Consider the following 23,062-nt stretch of genomic DNA (forward strand, 5'->3'; position numbering starts at 1 on the left):
TGCGGGAGGGAGCCGGGAGTGTGGGGCCGGGCCGGGCTCGGGCTAAGGCTCGGGCAGCGGTGGTGTCTTCAGGGACTGAAGTGCCCTTATTAGGCCGCAGGGGAGCTGGCYTGAGGGAAGCGCCTTAGCAGCCGGGGAGCGGCATTAACCTTTYCATAGAATCACAGAATAGTTGGCKTTGGAWGGGAYCTKTGGAGRTTATCCAGTCGAAACCCCCTGCCAAGGCAGGGTCACCTGGAGCAGGTGACGCAGGAACGTGTCCAGGTGGATTTGGAATGTTTCCAGAGAGAGACTCCAAACCCTTCCAGGGGAGCCTATTGCAGTCCTCTGCCCCCCTCCACGGAAAAAAGTCCTGTCTCATGTTGAAGTGAAATTTATTGATTTTCAGTTTACGGCCATTCCTTCTCATTCTGTCACTGGTCACCACTGAAAGGAGTCTGGCAGCAACCTCTTGGCACCCCCTTTTGAGATATTTATATGCATTGAKAAGATCCCCACTGAGTCCTCTGTTCTCCAGATTAAACAGGTCCAGCTCCRTGGTSTCTCCTCWTGAGAGAGATGCTCCAGACCCCTCATCATCCTYTTGACCCCTTTTGTTGCCTSMGAGTATCCTCTTGTGACTTCYWGYAGGCACTGCARGGGCCCAGCGCAGTCACTTGCKGGAGCTGCAGAAGTGGTCACCTTGTACATATTGAGACAGYGATGCCCAAAAAAGGCTAGAAATAAAACCCCATAGACTGGTGTCTATAGAGCAGGTATTTGTTTATTGTAGCRCTGGAGGTGAGYGGGATCTCTCCTCCTGCCTTTGCTTAAAATTGGCAGGTATTTATACAGYAAGCATGATGTAACATTACCATCMTCATTACRCCCMYCACCATATATGGGTACGGAAATACWTGATATCACAGTTCTGCAAGTACWCATGTGTCATCCTCAATTCAGTGGTCATGGGRKTSTCCCACTAATGAGATACCATCATCTTCATCRTTGTGRACTTTYCAYCTTTGTCTTCAGGGCATGCACAGTTSTRATGTTCATGKTTTTTTTYYWRKYCYYCMRGKYYTYMWWKTTYMWTTTTYMRSYKRMYYKYTTKKKSMWTTKSCMRGKTYYYMWTWRKKSYYTYYWMYKKTYCYTWMYWWWRSMWYYWMCYKKYYWMYTYYWMMRRAMYYTTTTKRWTTWWKSYTTYWRKTTKKTYMRGSMMYKGRWTWMMWYCMRSYKGKWMMMYKKWWKKTKSYWRKKMCYTWWWWWAAAAMYTWWTAACAGTATATGAAAAGGCTATTATTGATAATATATTGAAAGCTATTACATTGTATATTGACAATATGTAAAAAGCTATTACATTATATGTTGATAACATGCAAAAAAAGTTATATAAAGTTTGCAATCAATAGGCCTCATAARCTTCTTGTAACTTTGWCTTAAACCATAGGTATCAACAGATGGGTGGATGACTTGCAGTATTGTAGAAATCAACACCTTATAAAGAGGMTTTGAAAGCTCTGAATGGGTCACAGAATGGTTGAGGTTAGAAGAGACCACAGTGGGTCATCTGGTCCAACCTCTCTGCTCAAGCAGGATCATACCAGAGCACATGGCATAGGATTGCATCCAGATGGTTCTGGAACATTTCCAGCAAGGGAGACTCCACACCCTCTTTGGGCAACCTGTTCCAGTGCTCGGTCACTGCACAGTAAAGTTCTTCCTCATGTTCAGGTGGAACTTCCTGAGCATCTGTTTCTGCCTGCTGCTGTGCTGGGCACCCCTGGGCAGAGCATCTGGTGGTCATGCTCTGATCCCTCCCTGCGGACACTGACAGACATAGATGAGGTTCCCTCTCAGTCATCTCTTCTCATGGCTAAACAGGTTCAGCTCTGTCAGCCTCTCCTCAGAAGAGAGATGCTCTGCTGGACCCACTCCAAAATTGCTTACTCTAAGATTATTGCTTACTCCAGGATTATTCCTTACTCTGTTTCTCTCCTGTCACCAGGGTACATCTCCACACCAGCTGTCTCTCGGCTGACACCTGATGAGGTGATTCGGATGCGTAATGAGCTCTTCACCAAAGAGAAAGAGAGACAGTTGTCTCTTCACCCACGGATTGAGAAAATTGAAGTGAAATACACTGGGAAGTCGAACCCTGGCAGTGTGTTTGTCATGAAYAAGGCTCTGTCCACACCATACAACTGTGCGATGCGTAAGTGGATGTACTGCTGACCTAGCCCCTCGTGGTGAATGTTGTGCTGCCCATTGAAGTAGGAACTGAGTTAATTTTTGGAGGCTTTTTTAACAGTTCATCCTTCCAAGTCATTTACAAATGTGAAATTTGCAGTTTGTTGTTAGAAATGCAGTAGTCTGAGCTGCTTAGCCTGAGAAATGTAGTTAGTAACTATAATACTTCAGGGGTTTTTTTACTTTCTTTAGATTTAAGTGAATGGCATTGTAAGAAATCTGTTTTGGCTCTTGTGGATGGTGAAATCTGGGACATGTACAGACCCTTGACCAAATCATGTGAAATTCAGTTTCTTACCTTCAAAGATGAAGATCCAGAGGAAGTAAACAAGGTAAGTCAGTATCTTATTCCATTGTAAGTGGTCATGGTTCTCTGTACCTTGTCTCATTGCAGGTGTCCCTGATTATGACCACTTGATTCTGTGTGCACCTTTCAGTTCCATTCCTGTCTGCTTTCTTAAACTCTGTTGTCATTAACTTTCAGATATTTTTAATGTGTTTTTAATGGTGCATTGTGGCTATCATTAGCCAGCATGTGGGCTAGGTGATGTGTTGGCATTTCTTTCAGTTGTTGTATTGTTCTATGATTTGAGATTTAAATATGTCCAGGGTTATATCTGACTTGCATTCTAAGTGCAGTCTTGATTTTTTAAAATTTGCTTCTGTTTGGAGAATCATCTCTGAATAGAWGTTTAAATCTAAGAAAAGTAATCATAGAATCATGGAAAAGCTTRGGTTGAAAGGGACATTAAAAGCTCATCCAGTTCCACCCTCCACCATGGGCAGGGATGCCTTCCACTCGACCAGGTTGCTCATAGCCCTTGTTCAWCCTGGCCTTGAACACTTCCAGGGATGGAATGCTTGGATTGGCAGTTAGGTTTGTGCATCATCTGGTTAAATTTTGGGGKTTKTTTTTGGAATAATTAGCYTTTAGGCAATAAATCCATGTTYTGRAATTCTCTTTGCAGGCRTATTGGCGTTCCTGTGCCATGATCATGGCATGTGTRCTAAAACGAGCGTTCAAGGATGAATACTCAGTCAACCTAGTTAAAGCTCCAGCAGTGCCAGGTGATAGAAGTGTTTTATATTGATTGTCTTTTGCTGATTCTTAAGGGAGTGTTTAATAACTAAACTTAGAAAAAAATCAGAGGCTCCTTTACCAATGATTGATGGTACTTATCATTGATATGTGTATTAGATGCTGTAGTGGTTGGCTTTAATTTATARCAATCACACTAAAAACAATTTTGTTATCAATGTTCAGAAAATTGGTCTGTGTGGCCACTGGGTTTCAGACCACTTAGGATTTCATGGCTGAAATTAGTAATTAAACCTCTGTATTGTGAAGTGACATGAGCAAGGTTTCTAGATGTGATGTGATGTGATGTGTTTCTGTGGAATTTGCTCTAAAAACTACATAACCTTGTTCAGCACTTGAGTTACTAAAAATGACAATGTTTATACCAAATTAAAATATGATTGAGGTACTAACAAATAAGAACTTTTGCCCATCTGTGACCTGATTTAAGATTCAGAAAAATGAGAAAATGCATAAGAGAGGAAGTTGCTTCATTAAATGCATAATTCTGCATTTAATATATGCAAAGGTTGGTTGCTGATCATGTGGAGTGCTGTAATTGCTTCTCTTTCTAGCAGTTTCAGCATTTGTTGTGATTGGTAAGTACAGGTAAATATTTCAGTTGTACCAGAATTTGGAATAWTCTTGGGTATACTTAGCTATATCATTATATTGTATGTATAGAAATAGTATGAACTTTTTGGGTTCATAGATTTGATTTCTAAATAACCTTAGCTGAATATACACAAARAAGTGTTCTAACAACTATCAGAGAAATTTGAGTTGCCTTTGCTAGAAATTTTTGCCATGCTTATGTCATGGATAAACATTTTACTTCAGCTCTAATACTGTCTGATACTTCTATGCAATAAATTGCTCTTTRTAATGTAATAGTTATATTTATTGTATGAGGCATACAGTGAAAGAACTGTGAARTATTTTTAAAGTGAGTGGTTTTATTTTTTTTTCTGCAGTGTTAGATGCAGTTTTGTGAAGCAGTGTATTTTTCCCCTCTTTACCAGGGTTCTGTTATACTAACACTGCATTAAAACTCATTTCAAATTACTTTCTCATTCAGCGAAATGTAATTAAAGTGACACAAGTTCAAGCTGCCATTTTACTGTTTAATCAGAGCTGAAAACTTCTGTTTTATGTTGAATTTCTAGAGATAATTCTGGTTTTGTTTTTATTCATTTTGCTGTAAGAATATAATATGACTGTGATACATACTTTGTTACAAACATGAATATTTTTCTCTTTGGATTGGAATTKCAGTGATCTCTGGAGCTTTCTGTTACGATGTAGTTTTGGACAATAAACTGAATGACTGGAAACCAACAAATGTAAGCACTTTCCTTGCCCCAAAAGTTGTATAGCTTGTGTCCTTGTCCAGTTGTTCTTTTTTGATGGGGGAGAATGGATAGAGCTTTATTTCCATTTTCGTTAGTGCACATCAGGAGTGCTCTTTGGGAGCTGATCTCTGCATTTATCACACACTGATTCTATGGCAGGGTGCTCTCAGAGTTCCTTTCAGATGACACTAAACCCTGARCTGTCTTCCACGTGCATACAGGCTTTAGGTCTGTGGGGCTAGAGAAAATTCTAGTCTGAACTACAATTTCAGAAACAGTTGATGGGGYTGTTGGGACTAGAGCTCTGCTGCTCCTCAGCTGCTCTTGCTTGATAATGTAGATGCAGCCACAATCTTTGTGTGAGTAGAGCCTCTGAAAATGAAAGTGTGTGTAAGACGTGTATTTTCTGGTGGGTTACAGCAGAATCAGTTTGTGGTTGAATAAAAAGTGTGAACAAATTCAGCTGCAGCTCTCCTTAATAGCTTGCTTGCATTTCATGCTCTGTAGTAAATCTAATAATCTGAACACTCTAAATCTTAGAATCATTTGTAATCACCACTGTTTTACCTTTCTGGTGCCCAYTCTTGTTCTAGTGCCCAAAAATCAGCAGAGGGGTTTATGGCTAGCAAAGCAATATTGGTATAATGCAGGATTTTTCTTCAATATGATCTTGTAGCTGAAGTAATTTAGTTAGAAATATTTTCTRCATGGCATTTTAAATGTCATTTCTTCTCATAACGATTTCTTATTTACTAGTAAATTTGAGTTATGCAGAACTTCAGATTCTTGTCCAAGGTGACCAATTCTTGTTTATTAAATATTTAGTACCTTTTTTTTCTCTTTGATCTATCACAATAGAACTTATTTGTAAGTGAAGGCACCACTCTGGGAAACAAGATATATAGATGAGTATTTAACAGAAGCAAGACTGTGTGTAGTACCATGTAGGGACTACCAGGACTGTTTTACTCTAGTTAATATATTTTGTTTCCAATGGAAAAATGCCTACTGATTTGACTGGGCATTGAATCTGTCCATTAAAACAGGATGTTCTGGTGCAGTCCTATTGTAAGACAGTCCTACAGCAAAATTCCTKTATTTAGGGTTTATAGTAGATGAACTTTGTTGGTTTGACTAATACTTAGTGTTTGCAATGCTTCATCTGTTCACTACAGTTGTGAAAATGGTTACAATTTTTATGTCCTCTTGTTTAGGACAATTTCCGTTCTCTTACAAGGGATGCCAAAAAGCTAATCCATCAAGACCTGCCCTTTGAAACTCTGCATGTTGAAGCAAAAGTAGCACGTGAAATGTTTCAGCATAACATGTGAGTATCTGAATTTGCCTTTCTTTCAAAAAGGCAATTAGAAAAKAATTTAAATCTCTGTTTGGTTTTATAAACCTAAAATAAGATGTGACAGGTAAAGTAAGAAGGTACTTCTCCCACTGCTCTGAGTGAGCCTGTCTCCATTCTTTTTTCCACCAACTTAGCCACAATAACTTACTTAGTTATTGTTCTTCTCTCCAGAGACCAATACCAGGCACCTTGACTGGATGTAGTTTTGTGACAAACTGAAAAAGACTTTTTTTGTTAACTAGTGAGCTTCATGATTCCAGTACTATTTAATGAAACTGTGGTGGTGAGCCTTGGCATGGTAGTGACTCTTAGCCTTTGCTGAAAGGCTTCCATATTTAAAGAAATRTACATTTTTCATGTCCTGGTATCTTCAAATGAAGATTTGATGAAATGCAGTTTTTGAGCTCTCCAGGGGAAATTGGGTAAAATACTTTGGTCTGTGTTATTAAAAAAGGTTTGTTCAAAACCTACTGTTTTCTTCGCTGAAAGAAATACCTTAACAGTGTTTTGGGAAAAAATTCCCTGGTCCACAGCTTTTTAGCAGTTGGAGAGATGTAGGTGGAAAAAGATAAATTATAGTTTTCTGAACCAAAAGTAAACTGTGATGAAGCTTAAGTTGCAAAATAGCAAGTTTTTAGCTTTGTGCTGAAGGTGATTTTAATGTGACATGGATCATCGTCTCCAATTGTTGGCTGCACTGACAGCAGGTGGRAGCTGACTTTTGATGGTACCTTTAGATAGTGTGTGTATCTGGAGCACAGAAAACACTTSACTGCATTGCAGGTGACCAGCTGTTGAGGGCTGCACATTGCATAAAATCAATTTAGGCGGTCTGATGGTATCTTCTAGTCTTACATATGAGTTCAAAAACTCTTATTTGTTTTAGTAGGTTCATTGTATCTTTCTGAATAAAATACTGAGGAAGCATRGCCGTCCTATAACATATGCACATAATAGTGCACATGTTATAGGAGGGATAGGAATCCATATAGGAATGGATGTTCCAATAGGAAGGGACCTACAACAGCCATCTGGTTCAGCTGCCTGACCAGTGTGGAGCTGACAAGTAACAGCAAATTATTAAAGGCATTGCCCAGATGCCTCTTAATAAGTGACATGCTAGGGGCACCAATCACCTCTCTGAGAAGCCTGTTCAGTGTTTGAGCACCATCTCCTAAGGAAATGCTTCCTMGTGTGCAGTCAGAACTGCCCCCCAGCACAGCATTGAACCATTCCCAAACATCCTGTATCAGGATCCCATGTTGACTGTGCCTGATGATTGCATTATTTTTAAAGGGCCTTTCAGTAGTACTCAGTATGATCTCCACAGTTTTTCCATGAGCTGAGGTTAACTAATAGGTCTGTTATGAAACATGTCAGTATGTGTTGTCATTAGGAATTTAAACCAATCTCAAAACTCACATAAACACAGTCTTGATTTTTAGGATTTTGAAATTAATGAAATTTATTTCTGAGTGATGTATGTAGTATGAAGAACTAGGTGCTAAAGGTGAGGTTTTCTTAAAATAATTTCTTTTTTCTTGTCCAGATACAAAATGGAGATGATAGAAAGAAAAGCTTCTCAGAATATGGAAGGAATTGTAATGTTACATAGGTGAGCAAAGCTGATCTCCCATTCTGTAATGATGCACTGAAATGTTTGACTATATTGCAASTATTCTCTGCAAGTGAGAAGAGCAAGTTACTTTTGATGGCTTTAAATTTAAAGATCACTTGTATTCATTGCCGCCTCTTAAGTTGTCTTAAGTTGCTTTGGGTGGTTTGTTTGCTTTGTTTTTTTTTTTTAATGCAACCATTATTTTGTGATACTTTGTGATACTACATTTTTGTTTCTTGTTATGTGTCAGAGAAGTCTTAATGCTTTCAGTGCTTTTGCATGAAAACTAAATAAATCTGTAGAGCTTGACAGGTTAAATAAAATACAAGCCAAATACTTCTTTGGAAACAGGACTAGCATTGTATAATGGATTTTTCTTCTTAAGTTCACTAGATCTATCTAACTGGCAAGGTACTGCTTTGTAGTGGTGRAGATGAGACTAGAACAGCCTCCTGGGATACAATGTAAGACATAGAGTTCTTAGTCTGGAGGCAGGAAGCTTGTTTTGTTATGTCACACAATTAAAAGAATTTCTCTCTAGCTTAGGCTGTTGTAGGATACTCAGTTTTCTAGACGTATAAAGAGTTCCTCATTTGTTTTTGTGATTGACATCTATCTAAAGGAACTGATGCCTTTGCAGTGATGATTCTTGAAATTTTAGAACAATATTGTGTTATTCTTTCCTTCCTCCCACTTGGTTTGCTCAATAAGGGGGAAAACTTAGGCTTACCTATTGGTTTCTGGGAGAGGTTTGTTCTGAGTATTTATTTGCTATACTATGCTGTCTCCCACTTTTCTTAATTGATTCATACTTTTTCAAGAACTGAAAGGAAAATAACTGTGTGAGTTGTAAACACAGTACTGGRGAAAATAGATCATCTTGGAGACAAATCTTGTTTTGTGGTGAATGACAGTTAGCCCAGTTTCAGAGCCAACATGGCATCAAAGATTTTTTAAACCTTTAAGATCCTTTCCTAGACTTGAGGTTTAAATTTCCTAAGTTCGTTAAAGGAAATTGCGTGACCTGTACTTTTGGTTTAAGAAACTTAGAATTGTTGAGCTGGGAATTCATTTAGATTGGTTTGGTACTTGTGTGGATTTTCTTTCTGTTGACTGGAATTTGCTAATCAAAAATACAACCTAATCTTCTACTTTTCTCAGAATATATTTGACATATAGGCTGGGGTTTTTTCCTCCCCACAGGTTTGGTGACTTTGTAGATGTTAGTGARGGTCCTCATATTCCAAGGACAAGTTTCTGTTTCCAATATGARATAACGGCAGCCCATAATATTCAGACTGACCAGTCTGGAATGATAAGGAGGTTCCAGGGTGTGTCCTTGCCARTCCATTTGAAGGTGAGTAATCCATTGTGCACAGGTTTTCCTTCTTAAAGTTAGAGCATTTTGCCTATGTTCCCATCTTTGTTAAGTGCTGTGCTGGTAGCCAAACAGAATTCAGAGTTGAGAGCAGTAGAAAGGGAGGGCCCCTGATGATGACTGTGTTGGATATTTGGGGTTCATTTTACTGAAACTGTTGTGGATGTGCATTCAGAACTAGAAAAGTTTGCATCAAAGGGCCCTTGATGTTATTTTTCAGTATGGAAGATGTTGTTTCGGTTGTGTAATTTCTGCATGGATATGTCATTCTGCTTGCCTAAGTTGTTCATTCCAGTCTTCTGAAATCAAGGCTGCGGACAGTGCTTAGCAGAACAGAACTTTGTATTTATACTCATGATAAATATGCCATTCAAAGAAYTTAATGACACCAAAGTAAAATATAACAAAAACAACAACAAATTCTAGCTCTCATGAGTCTTAAACAAAGGCTTTGCACAACTGAAGATGGAGGCAGAAGTCTTTATTCCCATTCCTGTTGACTTACATGATTTTGACCTTGTAGTCTAGCACATGTGCTATTGTTTTAGTTGGGGAASTTTTCAAGGGTTCCTCAGCTCATCTCTGCATTCCTTTCCTAAGCATAATTCCCATTTTTGCCAATTAACCTCTCATGGATTCCACACAGTGGATGAATTGTYGAACCATAGAATGGTTTGGGTTAGAAGGGGCCTTAAAATTCATSTAGTTCCAATTCTCCTTCCATGGGYAGGAGCACCTTCCACTAGTTGCTTAGAGGTCCATCCAACCTGGCCTTGAACWCTTCCAGGGATAGGGCATGTGATGGGCAGACATTATTCAAGTCCCCCAAAGAAATATGGGCAAATTGGACATTGAAATTGTAAGCTGTGGCATTTGAACTGGGTATTATTATGGTTTTGTGACATCAGTTGTATACATTTATCAGAATCTATTCTATGATAAGATTATTTTTTACCTGCTAAAATTGTTTTTTATACTGCTAACATAATTTAATGATRTTTCACACAGGCTCACCACACTGTGTGGAACAAACTGCTGGAAAGATCAAAGAAGCTGGTAAGTCTCATAGTGTGAAGTACAGGTTACCAAAGTACAAAGGTATGCTCTGATAGAGGACAATTTGAATGATTAGAGGTAGGTAGTATACTCAAGAACATMTCTTCAGGAATGGTAATATTCACAGGTGAACAGAAATAAGAAATCTTAACTTCTTGTTTGGTAGAGGACATGGTAGCACTGTTTCTGAGATCTATTTTTAAAATGCATTGTGACTTCTAAAAAATCCATATACTATTTGATTGGTATGATTTGTACAAATAAAAAATATTTAAGATAAAATGGAACTATAAAATATTATAAGCCACAAAGAACTGAATAACTACCAGCAAGATATGTTTAAACATAGGAAGTCTTTGTAAGTATTAAACAGCAGCTTTTTTAGAGCCTTCAGATTRAAAAATTACTTGTTTGGCAAGAGACAGAAAAAAAGTACTTTATGTCTTCTGAAASTTGTTAATCAAGGATGTGTTTGAAGTCTGCCCTATGGTATCTTTCCTGAACTTAGTTTGGATATTCTWACCCTTCAGGTTGTTTTAATTTTGGAGAAGATAATTGTCTTTGTAGGTTGTCCTTTCTTKTTACAGTGACAGTGTGAGGGGAGGATTGTCAGGATCAAGGAAAGTGAAATAATTTTTTAAAATATAACAAAATTGGTATCTTTCTCCAGGTCACTGAAGAAGAATATGTGAAAGAAGCAGCAGAATGTCTTGAGGCAAAAGATGGAATTGAAGAAGGAAAAACAGTTAGCAATTTAAATTAAATTGAACCTCTAAATGTACATAAATAAAATTTGTATTTTTACGTGACTTGTTTGTGCCTCATACAAAATGTCTTGGGTAATTATTTTGAAGTCTGTGACCTAAATCATAGATAGACACAGGTACACATGAGATGTTTCAGTCCACTTTAAAGATTTCCTTAAAGAAAAAAAGGGGTGGGGAGAGGGAAGATAAAGTTTTATCTGCAATAACTTGCAAGTTTTCCCTGTCTTTAGCTCGACAGTAGTATTCATGTGTGTCCATCCATATGTTGTTACCTACTGCTTCTGCAAGTTGAGACATAATATCTTTAAAAATACCCTTAAAGGTATGTAAAGGTGTAAATGASATTGCTTTACCAATGCAAAAATAGCAGAAAGGAAAAGCCAGAAAGTTCTTGGAGTTGAATGATTTCTTTCTGCTGCACAAGTGCAGTTAAAGATCCTTTTCCAGAATAATACCAAGAATGTAGTTCATTACTTGCATCCCCAGTGTAATAAGATTTATTATGCATTTTCTTTCCTTGATATTTAAATATGGTGACTTCAATTAAATTTCACAAGGGGTTTTTATTCGATGATGTTTTCTGACGTTTTGTGTTTTCATCCCTAACTCATTAGAGCTGTACTCATTATACTGGAGGAGATTTTTATTAGTTTTTGAAGTGCAAATATTTTCTCTGTATTTTACCCCAATTATTATTTTTACCATTAACTGCATCACTTGATTTCTGATCAGTTGACACAGTTTTTTGAGAGCAGGGAGAGTAGTTCAGTAAAATACATTTAGGTATAACCCAGGTCTTCTCAGGACACTTGAAAAACTGGTATTTTTTCCCCTCTTGATTAATGTTGCAGAGGACTTWTTATAATGGTATCAGATGCTTATTTTTTTGGATAAGATTGTTGATTCAAAGTTTATCTTCAAAGTACACACAAACATTTACACTATATTCACATTTACACTTTATTCATTTACACCCTATTCTATATATTTTCATTAAATCTAAATTGCTGGAGTATGTTTTGTCTTTGAACCTGTTATTCTGGTGCTATTGAAAAAGCAAGCATTGGTTCTTGTCTTGAGAAGCGCAAAAATTTGCTGTTTGTAATTTCTGAGTTTTGGTTGTGTTTTTATTTTTAGTTTTGCTTGTTTGTTTTTTGTTTGTTTTTTTAATGCAATACTTGCCATCTCTGATTAACACAAGACTGATGAAATTTTGCAATCTGAATTTTGGGATCCAATCCGTGTGTTTTTGTTTTGAATCTTAAGCTTGTTCTATTATAACCCACAGAATCTCCTTATGTCTACTCTCTATTTTGGGTATCCAGATCAGGATTCCTTCTGGATTCCACTACTTTAGAGGAAGGTGAGAGTGCTGCTATCGCTTAGGAATATACCTTTTTTAACCTTAGGTGGAATGTCAGAGCTTTTCTGCTATGTTCTTTTTTGTTGGGAGKGGRTGGGAGKTTTTTTGTTTGTTTGTTTTTCTTTTGGGGTTTGGGTTTTTTTGGTTGGTTGGCTTTTTTCAGTTTGGTTTTTGGGGTTTTTTTGGTGGYGGAGGGAACTCGGGTTTTATAGTGTGCAGTACAAAGGGTATTTTGAAAGGCATATAACTGGACTGAAAAGTGTGGAGAGGGAATTTCCCTTTTCTGACCTTTGCTGGATCTGTGACCAGCAAGTGGGTGTAGGACTGGCAAGAGGGGAATTTACAGCAGAGCATGGGGAACTGACAGAACTCGGGAGGAGCAGGGAAGGCCCCACAGGTGAAACCCCACAGAAGGGAGTTTTGTAGGTGCGGGACTACAATACTGAAAATACTGTTGTGTTGAGGTCTTTAGCAGACCCTTCCTTGGAGGTCTGTGCATAAAAAGGTGTAAGCTCAAACCTCAAACCTCAGCGCCAAACCTTGGCGCTGTCTCACACCTTGACTTTCATGGGCTCCAGAAGGCAAGTCTTCCTTAGGGAGAGATGTAGCTGGAGGATGCCTTTGAAAAGCACCAGGATTCTCACAGAGGACAGTAGCAGTAAAGAGAACTGGGCGAGTGTTCATTTCTTTCTCACCACAGCACATTAGGAATGTAGATTCAAATCTATTCTGCCAAAATAGGATTCAGAGCCACATATGCAGAGGRAGACATTTGTGTTTTTTTGCAGGGAATGGCTCATAAGGCACTTGGAGTACTCCCTGTCTGTATTAAGTGATGGCATTGGTAGAAAAGTCCTGAACATTTCCTGGATGAGYRTGAGAACAAATGGAAGAAAGGCTWAGTGCCCATGGCAGCSTRTMTTGGGTTGATTTTATGATAACGCTATATTCCTATGTTTTGTTGGCTTGTATGTCCCAAAATGTACCTGTGGCTTTAAGCCAGGTCCGGAAGGAGGGGCAGAGGGGCAGCCGAAAGGCAGGGCAGACAGTTGAGGCCCAGGAGGGGCAGAGGGGCAGCCGAAAGGCAGACGGGCGGTTCAAGCAGGGCTGCTGCCTGCTGGGGGAACTCAGCTGGCCGCGTGCAAGGCAGTTTCATTTGTTGCCTCTTAGCTAGCATGGGGTTTGTTGTTCGCTTGGGCAAGAAGTTTTCCCTGGACTGCAGTAGCCATCTTCAGCGGTTCCTGTGAATTTTGGAACAGTTTGTCTGGCTTTGATCTCAGAACCACATCGTCAGGTGCTGACCAGTCCGGGACTGGCGGGAAGCCGAGGGGCCGCTCCATCTCAGCCCCGGATTCTGGAGGAGCCAAGCCGGCGAGAGAAAGCAAACCAAGCCCACCTRCTTCATCTACTGTGAAAAGAGGACTAATACCAGAGGTTTCACCAGGTTCCCATTGTTTGCTCGAGCGGCTGCATGGACTTTCTTATGTTTCTCTTCCCTGGGACAAGAGCTGTGCTGCCTTCCTCTGCACCAGGTGCCCAGCGGCTGTGGGGGTGGAGCGGCGTGAGTTTCTGGGTTTTAAATATCTAACAGTTATTCATTTTTTCCCCCGTGTCCTGTGAGCACCTTGTTTTGTTAAATAAACGATTTTTTTCTTCACTTTCACCCAGACATCTGTCTGGTATTGGTGGGAAAAAACTACCAAACATTTCACTTYMGAGAAAAYGTTYGTTCCATAACATTTTTCTCTGAARAAGTTGTCYCAAACTGAGACACAGCCACAGAGCAACAAGGAGATACACCCTGCACTCAGGGCCATTTCTCTATTTTACCATTGATGGTTAGTGTGTAAAATGCTGAAAATGKCTGCTGTGAGGGCTGTTGCAGCAGCTAAGTTAAAGTAATYCTTCCTTTCTCTTTTGGSCTAGGTTTTCTGAASGTCARSTGAACTGCAGGGTGGTACCAGCCCRRCTGGCTGCTTGGGACTGTGCTCTGACACACACCTGTAACTCTCATTGTATACCAAACCTGAAAGCTGTGGAGTTATATAAAATACCAAAATGAGTATGGCAAAGCTGTGACTGGGTGTGGATTCTGGATGTTCATGCACTGTCCTTCCAACCCTGGTGCCTGGCACAATCTTYTCCATTGGAAGAAGTTAGAAGACACAATCATCAAGCAGTTAAAAAAGACAAGAAATTAGATGCTGTTGTTTTCTATACTGAACACTATGGAAAACTGCAGGGATTGGGGGTGGATAGATGGGCAAAACCACTGCAGAATGTAGCCAATTCCCCCTTCTTGGCCGTTTCTTTTTATTCAATTCCTTTCTGGATGTAGAGAGGCAATTTTTACTCAGCAAAAGAGCTGCAGAGCCAGATAAGATAAAGGAAGAATCTARGAAGACACAATGCTGCAAAGTGGARAAAGGGGAGGGCAGGATCACTTAGGCYAACATACACGAGCAGAAGACTATACTTGCCATATTCTGATAAGGAATAAATCAGAATTTTTTTATGGGCCAAGTGGTGCAACATTGGAAGATGTTGTTCGGAGAACTTTTAAGTTCCTCAGCTTTGGAAATGTTCAAGGTCAGATTGGATGGGGCTTGGTGCAGCCTTGTCTAGTGRAAGGTGTTCTTTCCCATGGCCAGGGGTATTGGAACAAGACGATCTTTAAGGTCCCTTCGGACCCAACTCATTCCAGGATTTTATGATGACAAGGGGAAAGYCAGGAACTGAAGCCTTCTTCCTTGTTGCACATCTCAGTGGTAGATCCATGGCTTCTCACAATCAGGTTGTCCTTCTGCATCTTGTTTGAAAGAGTTGGAACTTTTGATTCTTCCCTTTTGTTTACTGGTTTTATCCAAAAAAAGGAAACTGATTAAGGTTAAAGCTATGTGGTGTCTTGATTAAGAGGTGGCCGTAGGAAGGTTGAGCAGTTCCAGCTGACAAATATGACCAACTGAGAAACTTGTTTCCAAAGAAATATTTTGTATTTCATGGAATMATGGATTTTAGAGATAGAAAAGACAATTAGGATGTAGTCTGACATTTCATAACTGAAGGAATTCAATGCCAAGAAAGAGTTGTTTTTTTCTCACCATGGCAATAAAGCTCTTCCCTGGGAAATTGAACACATGCACATGATGAAAAYGCTCAATCATCAGTAGACATCAAGTCCTTTCATGACAGCAGCTATAACGAATTTCTGCTTTAACCTCTGGCAAAGAGTAGTAATCTCTTACTGCTTTTGGGTAACTTATCTAGCACTATGCCACTCAGTGTGATATTTTGTTAYTTTTGAAGCCAGTGAACTTGCTACATTTATTTTATTAGTATTTATGAGACTCAGATGCAGGAATTTGGCAGCGTAGAGAGCTTCTATGGGAAGAGTTGGCAGTGGATATTTCTTGAAGAACACCAAACATCTGAATATGGTAATGYTGTCATGATGTGGTTTTTCATGAGACTTAACCCCAGTCATGGACAGCATTAACATTTTTTCAGAGTAAAAAGCAAACCTATTAGTATCTGCTAATATAACCCACAACCTGTGTCTGCTTTTCTGGGGAATCAGCTATGCAGAAAGAATACATACAATTAGTCTAATATTGGACCATATTTATAATTGCTGTCTATTTCTTAAGTTTGCAAATTACTCAACTTACATTTTAAAGAGAGAAAATAAAATGAAGAGGAAACAAGTATTTAATTTTTATGGCATGACTTAGAGAATCAGGATGGTGAAGAGAAAGCTCTTTTTTATTCCTTAAGACACCTTCTATTGGCATACATCTATAGAGGATAGAGGCTCTAGGCTGATCTTTGCTTCAGCAAACCGATACTGCTGGTCATTGCCTCAAATAGACAGGGAAATTGAACAGCTTCAGTTTCACTCAAATGAAATTTTCTCTCAGCTCTCCCCTCTTTTGCCACAATTTTCTTCCCATTTTAAAAGCCATTTTCCCTGGAATGTTAATGGGAATATGCTTTTCCTTATCAAAATATGCTGCAACACTTCAAGAATTCCCTCTCAGAGATACAGCTCTGACTTTGGAAGGGATGAAGGTGGCTTTTCCTTTTTGGTGGTTAGGCTTCCCCAGCTGYATTCATCCTGGGGAAGCCACTGAACTTACAGGCTGATTTAGAAAACATTTATGGCCTGCAGCAGTTCTGTCTGAGTGTAAAAACCACATTCAGTGAGACTTTGTATCGGACACTTCTTAATGAGACCGTTGATTTATAAGTATCTGTGGTCTCGAGTGCTCTGTGATCGTTCCTTGTGCTGGGGATTCACAGGTTGAACACTAACACAAAGAGGTGTTCGTATTGATACAGCACAAATCTTAAACTTATTTCTTAATCAATGGTGAGTACTTGGAGTTTTTTAGTTTCTCCTCTTGTCCCATCAAATTAATGTTTTGTAGCTAAAGTATTTTTAAGTAGATTTGAATAGAGGATAAGAGAGCATTTTAAAGACTGGCATTCTCATTCAGGTTTTGTGACTGTGACTATTCAAGAACTAATTTGACCTTCCACAAAATAAATGTAACAATACTGTCCTGTTTCTCTTCAATTTTCTAAGATTTCTAAAAGTTTGAAATGTACTAGTAATCTGAAAGTAAGTTAAAGATATTTTCATTTTCTTCTAATGACCCTTTGACCCAAATCTCATAAAGAACTGACAATGGAATATCAATGAAATATTTTCTGTCAGTTTTTCTCTTACATATAATAAAATTTTATAGAAATGAATAGAATTCACAGTTGTATATGCCAAAAGTTTAATTCATTATTTTTCTTTCAAAAAACAAGAAGCAATGAAATATTTGTGTAGGAAGTTAAGCCAAAAGAGCTAAAAAGTGTTAACACAAAGTAAAAACCAAGTTGTGCTCAAAATATTACAAATTTGACATCCTAGTAAGGACTTGCTAGTACACAGGGTGCTTTTTTCCCTCTGCCTTTTCAGACTCTAGCAAGCATTCATACCTAGCAAGCATTCTAGCAAGTATKCCTGTATGCAGAATAACTTGTCTTTGTACATATTGAGCAGAGGGTTTTCCCAGCATGGCACTGACTGATTCACGATTTCTGYTCTCCTCCCACAGCAACAGTTTGTTCCGTGTTAATTCTGGTAAGAGGCATGGTACAGTGTTAATGCTAACATGTAGGAGTCAGTCATAGGTAAAAACCCCTATCACAATTAGCATTAACAACATACAGCCTACAGAAGAACTCCAGAGACTGGAGTATGAGACATAAAGAACTCAAAGCATTGGGTTTTCCCCTTGATATACCTAAAAAAAAAGACAAAAAAAAGGACAGAAATTCATATTAAAAAAACTATGGCAGAGAATGAAGAGATATCAGAGAGGGAATTATTGTAGTTAAATACACAGGAACCATCTGCTGTACATTTAAACCCAGTCAAACTTGTAATTGTTTTAGTTACTTTTATGAGAGAACCAGAGTACATCAAGCAGTGAATGCATTGTTCTTGCTGTGAGCAGGAAGAACACAGACTGCAGCGTGGTCTTGCCTAATTTTGTATCCCTTTAGATACAAGTTAATGAAGACTTCTAATATAAGCCTAGTTCCTCAAAATATTTTAAACCCTCCAAAAAAACAAAAGCAAAAATGACATGATTTGATTTAACTAAGACAAAATGCCTCTCAAGAGATCTGACTCTTTAACAGGATGTGAGAAACAGAGCTAAAACACAATCATAGTTTATCAGTATGCAAGTTTGATGATTAGGCAACGAGTATTCTTTTGGATTCTGGTATAAATGAGCAGAGTGAAAACCTGTTGGGCAGATTAAGTTGCTGGTCTAGGATCCATATGCAGGGTTCCTACACCATCGTTCCAGTAGGTTAGAATGAGATTAATGAATATAATTGTCTGTGTGAATTGTTTGCTAATTGCTTCATAATGTTACCAGTCCATTAACTGATGCTTTRACCATTAAATTAATGTGCTGATTTTTTTTGACCAAAGTTAAGCACTTTTTTTACTTCTTTGAGTCTATTATGAGTTCTCATCTGGAAACAAAGAAGGAGGTACAGTTTTAGAAATCAGCAATTTCAAAAATCTGCAAAGAAATCACGTGATGAAATATACTCAATAAAAGGGTAGAGAAACATCACTACATATTAAATTACCTGATTTATTTTTACAATTTTYAGTTACTTACATTAGTAATAAAGATGGAATTGTTGAGACAGTCTTTCCAAGCAGTTTTAAAAAGGCCTAAGTAATGCCCAGTTAATTCTCTGCTAAGTATGTCTTGAAATACATTTTTCTTTATCCATCCTTCTGAAATAAAGTATCAGCACCTGGGCAGAGTTCATAAATAGTTGAATCTTGTTTGTTTTCTGTTTGGTCTCCCAGTAACCACTTAAAAAAAAACAGCAACCACCTTTCTGTCATTTAACCAAAAAGCAAGAAAAAAGCCCATATGAGAAATGAGACATTACATATAAGAGGTAGTTTTGAAATCTTTTTTTGTATGTAAATTTAAGGAAACTTATGKACTTTTATAACTTCCCTACTGTTACTAACACATGTTTTAAGAGGAAGTTAAAATGTCATAGTAAGACTGTGATCTAATTTAGAGATTTTTAGGGAAATTACCTTTCACTCTGTGCCACTTTAAATGAAACCAGCCTCGTACATGGCTGCAATACATGAGTGGCAAACAAAAATTCCAAGGTGAATATGAAATTTTGGTAAGCAGAAAAAAGTGGTTTAGAAATTTCCAAACCTCACGTTTAAAATGATGATTCARCCTCTGGTGAGTGTTCAGAGTTAACTCCTACTAAAGTCGCGCACTGAGAACTGTGGTGTAAGATTTGCATTTATGGGCAATGAACTGAATAGTTTCTAAACCTGTGATAAAATGTTGTTTTCTGTTTTGGTATGTGTGTGTAGGGTGAGGGACACAGGCCAGGGGAGGAGGATAAGAGATCCAAATTAAGGTATTAATTTTTGTGAGTTTTTTGTTTTGTGAAGAAAGCAAACAAATAATTTCTGTCAATAAAAGTATATTGCCTTATCTAAATTTGCTCTATTCTTTGTGCAGGGCTTTGAATCTGATGATCTTGAGAGATTCTTTTCAACCTAAATTATTCTCTAATTCAATTATTGTGCTTTTGTCTCCAAGTTTCTTAATCCTTATTTACTTGATGTCACCTAGTGGGCATACCTAAATGTGAAGGGCTCAATGCAAAACATCTGTTCCTCCTGTGGAAACACTAAATTTGTCTTCACTAAGCTTTGGACAAGGATCACTCTAGGCAGTAGGACCAGAGCTTTCATACCAGAAGCTTCCATCACCTCCAAGTCTATTGCCCCCAGAATATTTGTAGAGCATGTTCGTTAATTTGCACTCTCTTAAATGTATTCCAGGTTGCTATTCTTTATACCATGCTTCCAAACTCTAACTATTTAATGTACTTCATGGGTTTYGCTAAAAAAGCAAGTATTTTTATTGTGGTTTGCAGCAGCCATTTGTGGTCGACAGTACTTTCCTCTTCAGTCTTCCTGTGTTCAGACAAGGAGAAGGGATGGTTTGAAACTGATCTCTTGAATAATCTTATAACTGTTTCTGCAAAGAAGCTGAAGGAGTGCTGTATTTGTCTGTGCCAACTTGCAGCAATACTCTTGAGCAGTGAGAAAAGTGAGAGACTTTGGGCAGCATTGGGTCTCTATAGCTTTACTCCTGAGCCAACCCTTTCCACACAAAAGCATRTGGCCATAACCACAGATGAGAATTTACTCTGGGGCTTTTCTGCTCCYAGGATCTTGGATTTATGTAATGGAATAGTTTTGCCTATGCTGCTATACTTGCATTTCAGTTTTGGGTTTAAAAGCTGCATAATATCTCCAACACTGCACTAAAGGCAAAAATACAAACCATGCTTTATCAGGAAGTGGTGAGAAATGACATGTTTCCTCTTTGTGAACATTTGTAACAACCTTTTGCACAGCTGTCAGGTTTCCATTACATTAACAAACACATGTATTGCTCTCTGCTGTCTTCTCAGACAGCTCTAAAAATGTGGCCTTGCCATCAGCAGAAACAGTGACCATTTACTGAGGTTTAAATAGAATGAAATAAAACCCCCTGTTACTTCCCTTGCAACATTAATGAAGAAAAAGCTCATAAGATCTGGTGTGATTTCCTCTTCCCTTTTCCAGCACTGTCTTGCTTCCCCTAACGTCAGAATRAAACCTGTATCCTTCCTATCTTACCTGCTGACCTCTGATCTTTAAGTCCCATCCACTAATCTCCTTCTCTGTTCTTTCATCTACAGCAGTGACCTCTGATAGGTGTGTGTTTTATTTTCATTTTCAGACTTTGTATCTGCTTTCACTGATACTGCCTCCACAGAACAGAAGCTGAACAGAAGCTGTTCAATTAAWAAGTCTGATTCCCTTCAGAAGGATCATCACAAGTGTAGTTCAAAGTACTTAGTTAAATTGTGACAAGTGCTCCTTTCCCTATCTGTGTATTTGGACATGGTTGTAGCGAACCTCAGGGTTCTGATGGGACTTATACTGGTCTACTGAAGGACTAGAAGCACGTAGCTCATTAATCTTGTTATGTGATTTTAGCCAGTTTTGCCTCTCCARTCCCAATGACCAAATTTGTACTGACTTGTTGCTCAACTAGAGGGAATCCTTTGTCACAAATCTGGAATTAAACTCCACCTTTTGGCCCTGGGTTGGTAGCAAGAGGACACGTGAGCTTTGGTAGTACTTCCCAATATAATTTCTTTTATGAAAAGCATGTTAAGGTTAGGAAAGCAATGCCAACTCTGCAAAATTTGGCAGCCAGTTTAGAAAGATAAAAGGTGTTCTCCAAACAGCAAAAGGAATTTAGAACTTGCCTTTTGRGAAGCCTCATCTGATGGTGCTTAGGGTTGTGCTGTCACCTCTACAAAGTCCTTTTCTGGTGGGRGAAAAGGCAGTTCACCAAAGCCAGAAATCCGCAGTGCTCTTACATGAATATGTAAACTCATAGTAGTGTTGGAGGAATCAGACTGTGATAGACCCCAAGCTTGATGCTTTGATAGTGTGTGAGAGTGTCTTTTGAATATGTATTCTTCTGCAGTCATGAAAAAAMCTTTTATTTGGTAAAAAATAAGACCAAAATGGAATGTACCAGTTTCAGAGATGTTTTTAGCTTTGAATAGGAGAAATATTTTTTTTGACTGAAAGAGAATTAGAGTTAATACAATTAACAATTCTATGATTGTTTTAATAACCTACAAAAGGCTGTTACATATGAACAGTACACCAACTATCCATTTTCAGATACTCTATTAACATTTTCAGGAATTTTTAAAGTCTTGTCTAATTTCTCAGAAAGTAAAGCTATTCTTTTTAAAACATTTGGAAAAACATTCAATTCAGGTCTTTAAGATAAGCTCCAAAGATGTGTATGTAGATAAAAGAGGCTTTTCTCTGCTGAAAACTTTCCTGTGTAATAAAACATGCCTCCACTTTGTGGCTCAAGTAGCTGGGTTATCTTTTTTTTTTAATACTAAATTTCAGCCAATTAATGTTCCTTTGTATATTAAGAATTACCATGTTGAAAAGCAGAGGATAGAATAAATTATTAATCTTAGATATTGGCTGCCAATTTGAGCCCAGAGCAAATTTTTATCAGCAAATAAAACCTTATAGTTTTCACTAGACCAGTAGCAATGCTGAGGATGGAGCTCCTGCTTGTTGATATGGTTATGGATTTCAAGAAAGCTATGTTGAGTTCTTATATGGGCATTTGAATCATGCTCATTTTAAAAAGAATTAAAACAAACCATTTCAAATTATGAAGTCTAATGGGTATGTTGCAACGAAGGCACTTCTGTTCTGCTTATTTATGCAATGAGGACCAAACCTTGACACATTATCCAAAACTATTTWTATAYATATATGGCCAAAATTAAATAAATCACACTGGTCTGTACAGTTACTTTTCCACACCTCAAAATGTCTCTGGCAAGCTGTAGACAAGACAATAATTGSAGATGAATCATGCAAGCAGGCAACTGAAACACTGTACAAGTTCTAATCAATGTTGTACAGTCTTTTAAACTGTTGACGTCAGAACAAAAAGAGGAGAGCATGGGCTCACAAGCAGCATGAGACACCTTTCCTGTGAGTGCTGTCCCACCAGGTAAATGAGGTCTCCATGAATTCAAAGACAGCAAGGGGACTGCCTTTGCATTCCCTGGAGGCTGTGTGGGTCTGGATGATTGGAGGAATATTCCTTCAGGATRCCTGCTAGAGTATTTCTGCATAGTGCAAAAGTTTGAGGTTCAGCCTCCCTTGTCCTGCCCTGCCCTGGGGTCCCCTCCCTTCGTCCTGTCTCCTTTAGCACACAAGCTTCTCATTTAAAAAAAAAGAATGCATGCAAAACTAAGCAAAAAACACCAATGAACCAAACTGAAAAACGTACCTGCCACGAAGCACTGTCTTTACACAGAGATGCAAGCAAAACCAATGCAGCAAGAAGGCCACAGACTTCCTTTGTTCCATCTCACAGGTTAACCATGATCACTCAGCTTGGCTTTTTTTCCCTTTTTCTTTTAAAGAGAGAGAGAGCAAAAGAGAGAGAAAGAAAGTAAATGAAACATGAGACAGGAGCAACTGTCACAGAGGTGTGTTGGTCTGGCTGGTCTCCTGATATCCCTGAAGCATGAATTAGGTGAAGAAAGCCCTCTCCAAACAACTTGCGACCCTTTATAAGTCATGAAGGTGACTCATAACTAACCAACTTGCCTTGCCTTTAGTAAATCCCCTGCTTTCCTTTTCTTAGAACAGAGCTAAAAAAAAAAAAAAAAAAAAAAAAAAAAA

At 38.4% G+C, this 23,062-nt stretch overlaps 1 protein-coding gene across 1 annotated transcript in view; it reads left to right on the forward strand.

Moving 5' to 3' along the window:
- MRPL39 (mitochondrial ribosomal protein L39) overlaps positions 1-12,102 on the forward strand; it is a 12,342-nt gene extending 240 nt beyond the window's left edge. Inside the window, exons 2-10 of the mRNA XM_057371856.1 lie at positions 1,988-2,194; positions 2,422-2,561; positions 3,198-3,297; positions 4,583-4,650; positions 5,874-5,986; positions 7,566-7,631; positions 8,838-8,991; positions 10,021-10,068; positions 10,739-12,102. Of these exons, the coding sequence (XP_057227839.1) occupies positions 1,988-2,194; positions 2,422-2,561; positions 3,198-3,297; positions 4,583-4,650; positions 5,874-5,986; positions 7,566-7,631; positions 8,838-8,991; positions 10,021-10,068; positions 10,739-10,831 (989 nt within the window). The 3' untranslated portion in view covers positions 10,832-12,102. The remainder of the gene's footprint in view (positions 1-1,987; positions 2,195-2,421; positions 2,562-3,197; positions 3,298-4,582; positions 4,651-5,873; positions 5,987-7,565; positions 7,632-8,837; positions 8,992-10,020; positions 10,069-10,738) is intronic.
- Positions 12,103-23,062: the final 10,960 nt, after the last annotated feature.

Source organism: Malurus melanocephalus, unplaced genomic scaffold, assembly GCF_030028575.1.
Source record: "Malurus melanocephalus ecotype Western Australia unplaced genomic scaffold, MMel_1.1 scaffold_159, whole genome shotgun sequence".
Lineage (NCBI taxonomy): Eukaryota > Metazoa > Chordata > Aves > Passeriformes > Maluridae > Malurus > Malurus melanocephalus.